This window comes from Vanacampus margaritifer, chromosome 18, assembly GCF_051991255.1.
Source record: "Vanacampus margaritifer isolate UIUO_Vmar chromosome 18, RoL_Vmar_1.0, whole genome shotgun sequence".
Taxonomy (NCBI): domain Eukaryota; kingdom Metazoa; phylum Chordata; class Actinopteri; order Syngnathiformes; family Syngnathidae; genus Vanacampus; species Vanacampus margaritifer.
Window position 1 is genome coordinate 10,864,254 of NC_135449.1, and position 14,428 is coordinate 10,878,681.

A 14,428-nucleotide genomic window follows, 5' to 3' on the forward strand; every position below is an offset into this window, starting at 1 on the left:
CAACTGTCTCGCCAGTCCAGCATTGAACACGCCATCGTCACGCAGTCCATTCCAATGACCCAACGAAAGCTCCTTCAGGATCCAGACTCGGGACAGTATTATTTCGTAGACATGCCCGTTCAAGTCAAAACCTTCTTCGATCCTGAGACAGGAAGCTACGTGCAGCTGCCGGTCCAGCCCCCGGACGGAGCTGTTCTTCAGGCGTCCCCCATGGAAGTTTTACCAGCGCCGTTGGTGGTTTACCACGGCTTTGTCCCGGTGGCCCAGAACACTACCATCCAAGAACCTCACATGGAGCACGAAGAACTACGGCACATGGACGTGTCAAGGCAAATCCATTGCAAGGACGGGCATCCTTATTTAGAGCCTGTCTACGGGCAGCATGAACACATGTTGGGCGAGTTCCTGGGTACTGAGGAAGTGGACTGTCACAGTTGATAGGATTATCATTTTGCACATAGTGTAATTATGCTTGTTTCACCAACCGTCTTCCGGGTAATAACTCAAGCTGATGGAGAATTTTGAGTCAATTCAGAGGATATGCATGTTTTGAAAATGTGGAAGGCAGCCAGAGATTTGTATCGCAATACTCAGAACTGTGACGGACATGTGCCAACCAAAATTCCACCGTGCTGCCAACATATTTTTGTTTTGTTCCGTTTAACTCACTAATCCTGATTATTTTGTTATTCACTTACCTTTATGACTTGAATTTTCTGTACACTGAAAAGAGATGAATGGCATGGTCTACTCCTATTGAATATGAGTTAAAGGATTTAAAGAGGGCTTTTTTTAACAAGGGGATATTGACAATGCATTAATATGTAAAAAGATAACTGTTTGAATGTAAATGTGGAATATTTATTATAAATGCAGTGTGTTATTAAAGTATGGCAGTGATGGGAGTTTCCGTTACTTCTCAAATGACGTTTTGTTTTATTTGCAGCAATATTTGAAATTATTTTCATCATTTCAAGTTTGGAACTTCTTAAAAGAAACTGCGCTGAATTCAGAATGAACACAAATGGATATCAAAGCATTTTGCATGCTGATGTGTTGGTAGAACCGTACAAATCACATTGTTGCAGTGGCATTTTTTTATAATTACGATAAACCAGGGTTGAACTGTGTATGTGATCCACCCCCCCCCCCTCCACCCCAAATAAAAAAAAACAACAACAGTAAAACATTATCACATATCATTAAATTTATGTTTATAAAGTATCACTGAAAGGATTTTGGGTTTCAGCTAATGCACAATTTTGGTATTTAATATTTTGTATTATTATTGCAAAAACTCAACAATTAAAAATATTTATTTAAATATATTTTATACAAAACAAAGAGTTTGAACATAATGCCTATGCTGCCCTCTTCTGGTGAGATTATGTAAGGACAGAAGGATGGCAGAATTAGAAAGTACAGTAGAATACAAAGTGCAAAGAGAGACATACAATACAAACTTTATAACACATATTTTAACCTGCTGTAAATAAAGACTAACATTTTTTTTTACCCCGTGCTGGACAAACACACATTGTTATGCCATTTTCAGTGTACTTGTAGGATTGTGACATCCTTTCAGTGTCCACATCTAATGAATGAAACTGATCTAGTGATCTTATGGATACTCAACATTGCCGTTCACTAATGCTGCTTTTTATGCACATATGATGTTACAAATTGATTGAATTACTATTTTGAAATGAAAGAATGCCTCGTTATTCTGTAACATCAGAACATTTATGCTATAAATTTAAGGGTGAAAAAGAAATGACGTCATACTTACCAAATGATGCTTCCTAACCAATCAAATTGTTCAATGTGAATGAGAGTAGTAATTAACCGAGTTTTCGCATTCATTCGTTTACTGAACACAATTGTAGGTCTAAAATAATGATTTTAAAACATCTCTGCATCACTTATTGTCCTATTGTGAAGCATCAGTGGCAGCCACAGCTCAAAGCCACCATGTCGTCATACTGCTTCAAAACCACGTTCTCCTCGTCATCAAAATACAACAAACTGATGGACTGAAGTTTGTCAGGCACGCAGCAGGGCGCTTCTACTTCATCCGTCGACACCTTGAGCGCGTGCATGATGGAGCGCACGGTAGCGTGGTTGGTGGCTCGGAGGTTGCCTCCCAGCGGGAAGGGACAAGAACCCTTGCAGTGGTAAGCGTTGTACCCCCGCGGCGAGATGATCCAGCCTGACCAGCCGATCTCCTCGAAGTCTACAAAGAGGGAGACTCTCTGGCAGGACCGGGAATGGCCGCGGGGAAAATGCCCCGGGGCTCCACGTCGCCTCCTACTGGGGTGGTTGTGGAGTTCAGGAGCCGCAGCTGGAGCCGGTCCTGGAGGTAGAGAGGATTAGAAACCATGTTGAATTTTTCTTCATTTTCATTCTGATAATAAAGAAGTAACTTGGGAGATTTGTTTTCTTTTTAACCCTGGAGAACCCACAGGGTCAAATTTGGCCCCTATAAATTCTGCTACTCAAATAACAAAGACCTTTTTTTTTTTTTTTTACAAATTTAACTTCAAAAGTCCAGAGTGCCACTTCTGACCCCTGCATGGGGCCATCTAGTGGATGAATATTGCAATTACATGAGCCAGAGTGGTGGTGACAAGATGGCTGGCAACATGCTGTTTTGTTGAGCTAGAAATCAATCCAAACAAAACCATCAGATGGTGAAATTGTGTTTTTTTTGTTAATCTATTTCATATCATGTTGAAGAATGCCTAGGAGTATGTTTTATATATATTTTTTGATAAATTAGCAACTCTGAGCTAGTTAAAAAAAAATAAGTTAAAATTGAAAAAAACATATATTTTGGTGTTCAGTGAATTTATAGCAGTCATTTAATGTATAATTCATAATTTTCCAAAGAAGAAAAGGGTTCTTGGGTTCTCCATGGTTAAAGAGGGATTAGGTGCTTTTTTTTTTTTTTTTACTGGAAACACAGATTCTTCGTTTCATTACATTTTCTGTCTTTCCCACCATCAACTTACCAAAGTATGACTGATTGGATGCTCCTGTCCTCCCATCATCAGAGAATATAACCAAGTAGGCATTAGTGTCAGCTGTCTTGGATGATGTAACCACTGAGTCCATCCAAATCCCAGATGGCAGCGTGGTCACCACCAGGATGCCGTTGTTATCCAGGCTGTTGCAGATCCACTTAGATACCTAAAAAAGTCAACTGGTTTGGCCTTTTCTCTGATTTATTTGACAGTGGCGATGGGAGAAATGGAGAATACCAACTGTTTGTGTGACATTGAAGACTTCCCATCCTTGGGTGTAAAGTGGAACGAGTCTGGAGGTGATGAGGTTTCCTCGCCAAGGTTTCACTTGACTATCTAATACTTCATACAAATCCACCTGGACGGTAACAAGACACAGAAATTAGTTATGCATAAATTAATAAATTTCTGCTGTGAATTATTGATAATAAAATGATCACGTTTGAAAAAAAAATGTCTGCTGGCATATAATAACTGCACTCGGCAACAAAATTGGAATTTGGGCGTCAACAAAATTAGAAGTAATAAAAATCACGTTTACCTTATAAAAGTGGGGCCTGTATGACTTTCCCAGGAAATGCTTCTGTTTCTTCCTAAACCAACGGAACTCTGCTTTTATCATCCTCTCTTCTCTTCCAAAGGAAGAAAGGTTGAAAAAGTGAAACCTCTCGCCATCATGACCTGAAACATGAAACACAATTTTAGTAAAACAACTTAATATGGCAAGACTCTTTTCATGTATTTACATTTTGCACGCATTTTATGGAATTCCATCTCAAGTAAACACAAAAAAGATTGGTACACATGGATGGATTGATTCAAATCATGTACCAAAGTAAAAAGGTACATATGTACTAAAGTAACGAACAAACATTACTTTTTACTGTTGACAAAAGGAAAATTAATGTATTCCTTTATTAATGTAGTCCTACTCATGCTTATACTGAAAATAAGTAAATCACATCACGTGTTGCTGTGCTCGCTAACTGAACAACAAAAATGCTACATTAGCTAAGACTAAGTGAAAGATGCTGGTTCTGAGAAAAAGGGTGACAGCTAGCTATTTTAAAAGTAAAAACTCCGCAGGAAAATAAATGCTCAGTTAAAGCACAATCAACAGAAAAGTAATTTCGAGAGAACACGTTAAGCACGAGGAGCCGTGGCAATGGGCGTGCGTGCGTGCGTGCGTGCGCATTTGGAAAGCAATTGCGCAATGGAATATTTTTCAGCAGGCTACGTCAAATTGAAATAAAAATGTTTTTTAAAGTGTCACTAACCTTTATCCTCGAAGCTCCTCACTACATTTCCTTCCAGAATCTCCTTCTGACTTTTCCTCGTCCCGTCTGACATTGACACGACGTTAAACAGATCCAACATGAACTGCGGCGCTTTCTTGTGCGGGGCCACCGCAGCGCCCCGGAGCACATCCTTCAAATTGAACAAAGCGCCGTGCTTTTCCGTCAACTTCCTGTCTGGGTCCGAGTCCGCCCCGGTCCCCGCCGGCCCGGCCAGCAGCTCTGCGACGCAGCGCAGCTGGAATGCGAGGACGAGCCAGACGCGCACATCAGCTCCTCTTGACATATCGGCAAGGGGCGGACTGAGCTGGACCCCTGCGGGACCGTGCGTGATAAGGACACCCATGTGCCATTTGATGACACTATTCAGCTAACATCAGTGGATGATTGGAGTTTGATTGATGATGGAAGGTGGGGGCGAAAAGACCCCGCAAACACAATTGGAATGTGATTGCCCGAAAGTGGGTCGTAGAGATAAAAAATAAATAAACAACAGCCAATCCTGTCTAAAGGCGTTAATATAACATTAAATTGTCACAATGACAAAATATATTTATTATTATAATATTGTTAGGCAATAGTCCATTCTATGCTATTTAGAAGTTACACAAGCAGCAGTTTATATAACAGATACAATTTCTATATCCGCTTGTCAGTATACTTCTCAAAACTTTTTACCACATGAAAAAGCGCTTATGCTCTCAGTAATTCCATCATGACTGACATTAAAATACAGTAATAGCCCAAGTGCTCCTACCCCCCAAAAACAAACAAACAAACAAAACAAAAACATCAACAAACAAACTAATTAAAAAAATATATTATTGGAAGCAGTGAAACACAATAAATATGATGGTGGTGGGTGGCGGACTCTAGTTAAATTAAATTAAAATTTATTGCACATAAAAATTATATAAAACTGTACCTTTCAGTTTAAAAACAAACAAAAGTTAAATATAACTGAGTTGTATTTTGAAAGTGATTTCATTAAATACCACTAGAGGGAGCCCGTGTGCTGCTAGTCGATCTCAGTCTTTATGTTAATTATAGAATTACTGATATACTAAAAAAAAAAAATCCATAATACCTAGGTATTTGCATGCCTTCTTCTTCATTTTTGTTTGGATTATTTAAATATTAAAATAATATTGTATGATTACTTAATTAAGAAAACATGGAAATAAATCAAAATTAATACAAAACATTAAAATTTAATTAAAATATTTAAGTAGAGAATAAAAATTGACTGTACATCTCTGATATATACATTTATAAAATACATTGGGAAATATTATTTTCGATAAAGAAAAATATAAACACTAAAAATTACAAATACAACAAAATATTCAATTAGAAAATAAACATATCTAATTTCTAAAAAAAATATTTACAATTTAATATTTTAAAATTCTGTTTTATATAAAATATAATTTACATATAGCATGCCGATCAATACTGTATGGAAAAAAGTTGGATCAAAAATTTTAAACAATATTGCACGATGCCATTTATGATAATCATACAAGTTGTATTTTTGCTACAGTGCCTGATAGAGTGTATTTTACATGGAGGTGAGGAGGGTTCAACCAAAGTAAAGTTTCTCCATCATCATGTTTTTTTTTCTGGCCATCTGTCTGTTATCAGTGTGAAGCCAGTTGCAAGAAAGCAAACGAAGCGCGAGAGCCATGACGCACATGATGCGCATTGTTAGCGTGCACATGTGCCCCCCAAACGCGCGCACATTGGTCACCTTGTCCCCGACGACCCCCTTCACTTCCCCCCTCCTCATGGGTTTGTTTGGACAGTGACTGAGCATGACGCTCATGACCCCCCACATGAGGATTAATCCCAGATGATCTCCAATTAATCACATGGAACAAAGGGGATCAAATTCTCAAGACCATCAGGTTGATAAAAAGCTTAGTCTTTTCCCCTATTGTTCATCTGATTACAGAGGAATGACATGCCCGTGTTTGGGGGACCCATTACTCATTTTTAGGCTCTTCATATTGAATGGGCCTTGTGTGATCAATCTGCTGGCCATGCTGGCAGATAAAACAGGAAGCATTCTGTAGTCATAACAAGATAATTTAAATGAGCATGCTGATTGGATTTGATACGACAAGGTCAAGGACACGTTACAAGTGTGGCACTGTTTTAGACACTGCAACGACAAGGCGTTGGGTACCCACCACATATGGCCCCTTACTTGCTGTTGCTGGGTGGTGGCCAGTAGGGAGCTCAGAGAGACGGCTGTTGTTGGTCCACATCAACGACACAACAGGACCGTACTCCAGCAGACACTGCAAAGACACGTCGAGATACGTTATTTTATGTCAATTATTTAATAAAAGACATATTTGCAAAAATGTTGCCCTGCTTTTTGTTTGTTTGTTTTTTTAGGTCGGGCTGTACCTTTTTAGAAACGAACGACCCTGAATGTGAAGTGATAAACAACAGTAGCAACGAATAAAATGAATACAAATTAAAAGAATAAAAAAATACTAAAAATGAAAAGAAAAACGTTTACGACCACAATTTAGTTAGATAAGTTACAACTTAGGAGTCTAGCGTCTTCTGTTTCTTCTACTACTGCTACGTTAGTGCTTTCTGCCTGTTCGGATGTCCTGTGGCACCATATTGCCTCTTACAGGACAATCTTGGTACTACAACAAGCAATGTGAAGTAAGCGCACACTTGACCTTTTTTTTCATGCGTGGGGTCTTTCACATTTTAAAAATTGATAAGAATCAGAATGTGTACCCCTGTATCATTTATCAAACATAATCATACCTTTACACTCTCCAAGGTTGTCAAAACAAAAACGACAAGTGATCCACACACATTTATTTATTTTTATTCAAATGTCCTCCTTTTTTAAAATAATTGCATATGGATGACCTATTAGGCTTCACCTCCAGCATGACGCAAATGAAGCCCACGTGCACGGGACTGCTGCATGGCAGGGGATGTCCTCAAATGTTTACAATGACCATGTGCTGACTACAGATACATGGCCACATAAGCCCTGTGACGTCATTGCGTCAACCTGCCACTGTATATAGGGAGCAGACATGTATGCAGGGACCACACCATGTTGTCGGATTGAGCCAACTAAACACACAAAACACTATTTGCCATAGGCATGTTTTTAAACAGATAATAACACTCAGTTTTGATTAACTATGAATATATTATTGCAGTTTTATTTACCATGGTATAGACAAACACTAATACTGATACATTTGTCTAATAAATACTATAGTTATGTCTGTATTTTGGACATTATGGTTTCCTTTATGGTTGCAAGACTCACAATTGACCACCAGGTGGGGATGTTGACTTGGATATGGCTATTCACAAATCACAGCGTCAAAAATGTTCTTCCTTTTATCAGCCTGCCTGCTTGATGTTTTTAATGGAACTTAAGGAAGTTATGACTTATTTTAGACCCAACATTTACCAGAACTAAACATTCTGACCTTCCTATAGCATCTTCAGGTTAGCTAATGGATGAAGAGCAGTCAAAGATTCCTAACATTCTATAAACGTTTGGGATTGGGAATTTTACTTTACACACATTGCAACAGATTGAAAACAAATCAGCCAAAATGGTTGGATTTTTAGCTCTGATTAAAGAGGACATATTGCAAAAACAGAAACATATGTTTTAATTCCCCGTATACAAATATTTCAGTCTCTCTGGTATGCTTGCTTTGCTATCAAATGTGAAATTAAGCAACCCAGTGAACATATTGTTATGTGCCTAATTTTGAAAATGTGGCTCTAGCCTGGCAGGGCGAAGATCCAAATTCCATACAGAACCTGATATTTAAACCCCGAACCTGAGAACTGTGTGGCAGATGCAACAACCAGTTGATCACAGTGCTACATTGTCTCCATATTCATTCATGATCTATATTTTGGAGGAAAACAAAAAAGTCGCATTCATTTTGGTTGTCCACTAACAGCCAAGGGCCACCTGGCTTCACATCTGACAAGTGTGTGCAAGTGTTAATGACTTCACCTTGACTTAAATACCTGTACTATGGCAATTAGACACACATGGAAGGCATTTCACCTCAAGTGCTGGCGGCCGCTGCTGTTGCTGTTGTTGCCGCTGCGATCTTTGAATGAATAATGAAGAGGAATACAATCACAGTAAAAGTGAAACCATATGGCAATTCTTTCAATGTGACATTCAAATTGGGTGCACCTGATCCTCTATTGCCACTGACTGCAAACATGTTCAGTCGAGTATGTATATATATTTTTAAGTATTCTAATTAAATTGAGGCTAGTGTACCGTGAGGGTTCGTTGGTGGTTAATGGAACACTCTTAATAAGATGAAAAAGCAGGATGGAGATGGATTTCTTCTGGAACAACGCTGTAAATAACCATAATTATATTTTCTTACCGGAACATGGATTGTATTTTATTTTTTTAAAAAATTGCCTTGTAAATCATCACTTCTGGTTTTGTATTTCTAGCTTTGTTTTGAAGAGTCACTTCCGGTTTAGTGCTTTTGTACTCAAGGCAGCCTTAAAACTGTTGAACGTAGAATATTCCATTTCGAATCGCCACTGCCACCTGCTGACAAAAAATGAAACTGCACATACCGTTCTTCACATACACACCACGCACATTACGTCACATCCGCAGACAGGGCGCGGGGAATTCTAACCCGAATCCAGTCTCAAAACTATTGACCAGAGGCTTGCAAGAGTACCAATTGTGAACAGCTAAGGTGTTAATCTACTAATTAGAAGGCATTTCACTCATAAATGGTCAAATAAAATTCTTATTGTAAAGTTATTTTGGGAAAAAAAACGTTCCATATTGCAACTTTAAAATATTGGTACGCTGGAAAAGTTTGTTGCACAGCGTCAAGGAATGCTTAATTATTTTGTATTGGTAGCCCCTCTGAAAAGGCAAAACAAGGTACATTTTGTTTAATAATTCCATCATTAGCATTTATGTGTTTGTACATGTACATAGTTTTGATTATTGTTTGCATAGTTTGTAATATCGTTCAGCTATTACGGTGATTTGGTGATGCACGGTGACTCACAGTAATAAAAAAAATAAAACGTTAAAATGTATTCCTTAAACGCTGTTTACTCATCACACGCGCAGCGACAGCGGCAACACTTCCTGACAACCCATCAGCTGACCAACACAACCAATCAGGAGCTAGCAAACTTTAGGCGAATAGAATATTATATAGTATATAATATATATATATTAATATAGAAAGAATATTTTAACAAATTAACTTAAATCTGACTCATCTTTGAACCTTACACTAGTTTACCTATCGAGACTTTTTGTAAACGCTTATGTTTATGAGAGTTTGCGCCCCCCCCCCCCCCCCCCAAATGCTTAAATTAAATCGCATTCAAGCATAATTGCTTATTTAGTCTAGTCATGTACACAATTTGAATTTGATTAATATAATTAATATATTTGTGCAATATTTCATGTTGTTCAAGCTTTATTTTGGACAGCCATCAAAAGAGTATTTAGTTTTGGTTCAAGCTCCAGGGGCAGCTAAATTATATGGACTTTTTTTTCTTCTTTTTTTCTTCCCCGAGTCAACGTCGCATTTTCACCCTGCACATGCGCACGCACTGCACCGCACGAGTGCCTCACCTTTGCGTTATTATTAAGTCTGCCAGACGCTACTTCATCTGGCAAGTTGTTGCGGTTTCGGTGATATTCATAATCGCCGAAACATACTTGTTTCCCTTCTGACTCTCCGCTCGTTATTATCCAATATTTTGCAGCGCTAAGTGACATATGACGTTCACCTGCGTGTAATTAGGCTGTTTGTTATGGTGGTAGGCCACCTGCATAGTCTGCTTAATGGGCGCGCGTGTGTGTGTGGTTTCGTCTGTAGAAATCCATTCACGTTTAAACGCATGTTTGTCTAATTTGACTCCACTTACTCAAGTGTAATTACAATTTAATTTAGACTCCAGTTGTGTTGCTAACTGAATGAAGCGTGCATGCGGCTGATGGATTTCCCAACTGCAATATTCCCTGTTGATTAATGACAATGAAAGAAAAGTGAGACTATTATGATTTTCTATTGAATTTGGAGGCTTATAAAAGTTGTTGCATCATTTGCCGCCCGGTTCCTCTTGTGTTTTTAAACTTCAAATGTCATGTTTCATGGAGAAGATTAAAATTTATTACATAAAAAAAAAAACATTTCAATTATTTTATTAAAAACTGGAACAGAAATCGGGCTTATTTTAAGGTATCGAGTACTCGTGGAGGCTACCGATATCGGCTACCATTATTTAAGGCAATAAAAATCTGACATCGAATAAATCCTCCACGGTGCTATATTGCAGCAGTTTGACACGTTGGCAAATCATCATCATTTGTGTCAGAAAGAAAGTTTTGTAAAAAATGTTTTAATGAAATTGTATATATCAAAAGTGCCAGTGATATCAGTGAGTATTCAAAAAGTAAATACTCAAACAAAAAAAATGAAATAATAGCAATGGTTCGATTATTTTTGCACCCGCTCCTGTGACTTCAGGTGTTTGTTAACGCCACATGAGCTCTGCAAATGCCCGATTAAACATCAAATCATATCGCGTGTTTATGAACGCCCATAGATGATTTGAAGGGATTATTCGACTATTTAAATTGGCTCGTCGGTCATGCTTGCAGCCCATTTTCGCTGAGATCTGTTATCTCCCGCTCCCTTTTTGTGGTCTTTATTTGCATAAACTGGTCACTGGTATGAAAATTGTTGATAACTAATGATGCGAGGTGAAACTGGAGCCGGGCCTATCTGCTTTAATTTTCTTTTCGTATTGTGGTTTAACTGCAATTGCCTTGATTTTTGCTTTTGACTCTTGTTGTTCTTGCAAAGTCTTTACTCAGCACTCTGATGAGGCCAACATACGTGTTTTGCTATGACAAAGTAGGGCTGGGCAAAAAATCAAATTCATTTGATTAATCGTCATTTTAATCTAATCGTTTGCAAAATCGTAAAATAGAGGTGCATTTATAATAAATAAATATACTTGTCTTCTGGATTATTAAAAGCTTTTGTTCTTTATCTTCTGTTACATCCAAATGTTACAAACAAGACATGTTTACAATATCTCACACTTCTCATAATTTTTGTTTCTTACCATTTTTTTCAACGGAATGGTACAAGAATGACAAAATTACCCTTTGCTGCAATGTAGTCAGTTTACAGCTTGTAAAAGGGTCTTCAGTTTCCTCAAAATGACTAAAATCTCAGCTGTTAATGACTAAACTGCTGGCAACAAAAGTGACTGCACCCCCCAAGTGAAAATGTCCAAATTGGACCCAATTACCCAGTTTTGCTCTCTGGATGTCATGTGACTCATGAGTATTATTGGTCCATCTTTTCAGATCCACAGGCATGAGGAATTGCCGCTCAATGCTTTCAGACTAGTATTTGCCATAAGACATCCGATCCAAGCCTTCCGTCTGAGACAAGCGCAGCATATGGAATTCATCCGCTGTAGACTGCACACATAAATTTTTCATCCTCACTCTTACTCTATTGTAGTGCCTAATGGTCAACCAGTGGGCCGTTTATACACGCCAATAACTCTGCACTCTTTCATCATCACCTTCTCCCACCGCCTGGCTTCACAAATGTCTTCTAAAGTGTACTTAAAGCACTCCAAGAATCCTTTAAAAGTCCTCCTCTCATTGTGGTACAATGTACGGCTATCGTATAAGTACATGCATGAAGTAAATGTTTCATATATTTCCTGCAAAGACTCCAAGAAAAATCTAAGGCAAGCCTCATTTATGAAAATAATCTCAATTGCTTGCATGGAGGTAAAAAAAAAATCACATTTGTGTGCGCTTTGTCTCATATCTAGAAAGATTTATGAAGTGTTTTATAGTAAGTGCAAGGCCAAATGGCTTAAATGCATTTGGGAAGAAGCTGATAACCGTTTGGGCAAAGTGTAATTAAGTTTAATTATTGAGTGAAAAATATAGTTTACTTTCCTCCTGCCAAGCCCAAATTTTTTTATAGAAATACACTTTCCCATGCTTAGAAACGCATGTACTAATGCGTAAGGCTTGACTTTGGAGCAGCTACTCTTTTTTTTTAATGGGCCATTATGATGGCGGAATGTTTATGAGCACTCAGATTGCGGCCTAACCTTTATTACGCTATGTCAAATCTCCCAACGCAACACCTTTTAAAATATCTCATCTTCGAAGGAGGCAAGGTCATAGAGGCAACATTTTCTGCTTTCTATTTGCTTCACTGATCCGCGTGAGCTGCATTAGGCAGAGAGAGAGAGAGAGAGAGAGAGAGAGAGAGAGAGAGAGAGAGAGAGAGAGAGAGAGAGAGCGAGAGAGCGAGAGCGAGAGAGAGACGTGTTAAGTGCCAACAAGTAGCACATGTAACAAATTAGAGTGCATTGTTTCATTTGTGCTTAAGGAATCGGACTGTTTAAGTTCCAATTCCCCCACTGAGCTGCGGAACCCCAGGATGGTCTTTAATGTATGGTCACTCCACACCACAGAGTTATATACAGTGGAACGCAAATCTTTTTTTTCCATTGGAAATAATATAAATAAATATGTCACAATCACAATATACTGTACTTTATGATGCTAACCCAGTAGTAAAAGCATAACTACAGTAATATTGGTTTGAAAAACACTTTTCGGCGATAAATATAAACCCATCAGAGTGCGCGTGCTTGTGTCAAATTTGATCATCCAACAACTAACCCGCCCCCCCATATGAATTGTACAGACAGCTAAAGTAACATTAACATTTTAACTGTCAGACAATACTTAAAAAAAACACATTCAAAATGCTTGTCATATGCGCACAGTTGAAGAGTGGCAGAATTGTAAAACAGCAAGGCAATGCTTTCTTTGACCATCTCCTCTTGCAGTTATCAATTTGTCCTAATGGGGGCAGTAGAGTATCACATATAAGCTCAACTCTGCCCCTCAGCACACGTGTATCTTGTATTTTGATCTGACTTGCTATATAAGCAACAAGTTTCACTTCAATACAGAAAAAAAATTGCAGCCACTTGAATGATATTATTATGACATATTATTATTATGACATATTTAGGGAGACCGGGCCTAGTTGTATCACTTTTTTTTTTTAACTTTTATATTGGAATTAATACATCACATATAAACAAAATGTATACCAGATGAAAGACCAAAGTCTTAAGTATATTTTTTGTATTCATGTAATTTTCATACTTTGTGTCAGTGCAGAGTTATAAGCCATCAAGTAGAGGAAGTGAACATGTGACACGTTGCCCCACCAATGGGTAAGTTGTCACACTATATGAGGTAAGATGTCACACTGGATTTTGCAACGAATAAAACAAGGACAAAATTATCCTTGTTTCTCCTGTTTTGGTTTGTTTTTACAGCCAGACAAATTGTTTATCATTGATCTTGAAAATTTAACATAGACATTGAGCAAACTTTAACATAAAATATTATGAAACAGATTAAAGCCCTTAGGAGCTGCTTGCATGTAGGTCATAGCTCTCAGCCTCAAATGCCTGTTTTGCTTCCCTTAAACAGGAAATTTGAGATTCAATTGACTTTAAAAACAACAACAAAAAAAGCATTTCGGTTAATGGATTGATGGATGTTTCATCATGAAACTTAAATCAGTCGTGACATGATGAACACAATGAAACAAAACATGGCATACTAATTTCCTCATTTTTCAGACTCATCATCTCAAAGGTAATTCTGGCATATGTAAACTGAGTTGCCATTGGTGCATTTTTCATTGGGCCATTTTTTGCATACAGTATGTGACAACAAACCCCAAAATGACTGAGACAAGTTGCCCCGAACTACCATGTTGGCTAATACTTGCTCTAGTTTAAAGCTAGCTTAAAGCAAAGCAGTGACTGAGGCATGACAAGATGCCCGAATCTCTCCTCTAATGAGTCCACATGATTTGCAGCAAGAATTTGTCTATGTTCGGCACCTGTTTCAAAATATCGGGAGTTGAAAAATGTTACTTTGGGTTGTGCGAAACAGATAACTGGCACTCATCCCGGCTCACAATGTGCTATTCTCTTATCAGACAGTACACAACC

The 14,428-nt window shown here is 38.1% G+C and overlaps 2 protein-coding genes across 7 annotated transcripts in view; both read right to left on the reverse strand.

Moving 5' to 3' along the window:
• vstm4b (V-set and transmembrane domain containing 4b) overlaps positions 1 to 14,428 on the reverse strand; it is a 331,487-nt gene that overhangs the window by 35,778 nt on the left and 281,281 nt on the right. For 5 of the 6 annotated variants that reach the window (XM_077550535.1, XM_077550530.1, XM_077550534.1 and 2 more), the window contains one exon: positions 6,528 to 6,621. The gene's annotated coding sequence lies outside the window, so the exon portion shown is untranslated. Of the gene's footprint in view, positions 1 to 6,527; positions 6,622 to 6,733; positions 6,891 to 14,428 lie in introns of those variants that run through there. The other variant, XM_077550532.1, reaches the window with a different exon arrangement.
• Positions 1,452 to 5,266, reverse strand: LOC144038556 (bone morphogenetic protein 2). Its single transcript, XM_077551125.1, has 5 exons — positions 4,301 to 5,266; positions 3,565 to 3,704; positions 3,265 to 3,381; positions 3,012 to 3,189; positions 1,452 to 2,353 (listed from the first exon to the last, which is right to left on the reverse strand). Exons 1-5 carry the CDS (start codon positions 4,662 to 4,664, stop codon positions 1,944 to 1,946), a joined length of 1,209 nt encoding a protein of 402 aa, XP_077407251.1. The 5' UTR covers positions 4,665 to 5,266; the 3' UTR covers positions 1,452 to 1,943.

Bases quoted from the DNA above. Each gene is read 5' to 3' on its own strand.
- LOC144038556 (XM_077551125.1), bottom strand. From the start codon at position 4,664: ATGGGTGTCCTTATCACGCACGGTCCCGCAGGGGTCCAGCTCAGTCCG. The intron at 3,705-4,300 runs GTTAGTGACACT...TTCATGTTTCAG, and splicing joins GAGGAGCTTCGAGGATAAAG to GTCATGATGGCGAGAGGTTT. The intron at 3,190-3,264 runs GTTGGTATTCTC...TGACTTTTTTAG, and splicing joins TCTTCAATGTCACACAAACA to GTATCTAAGTGGATCTGCAA.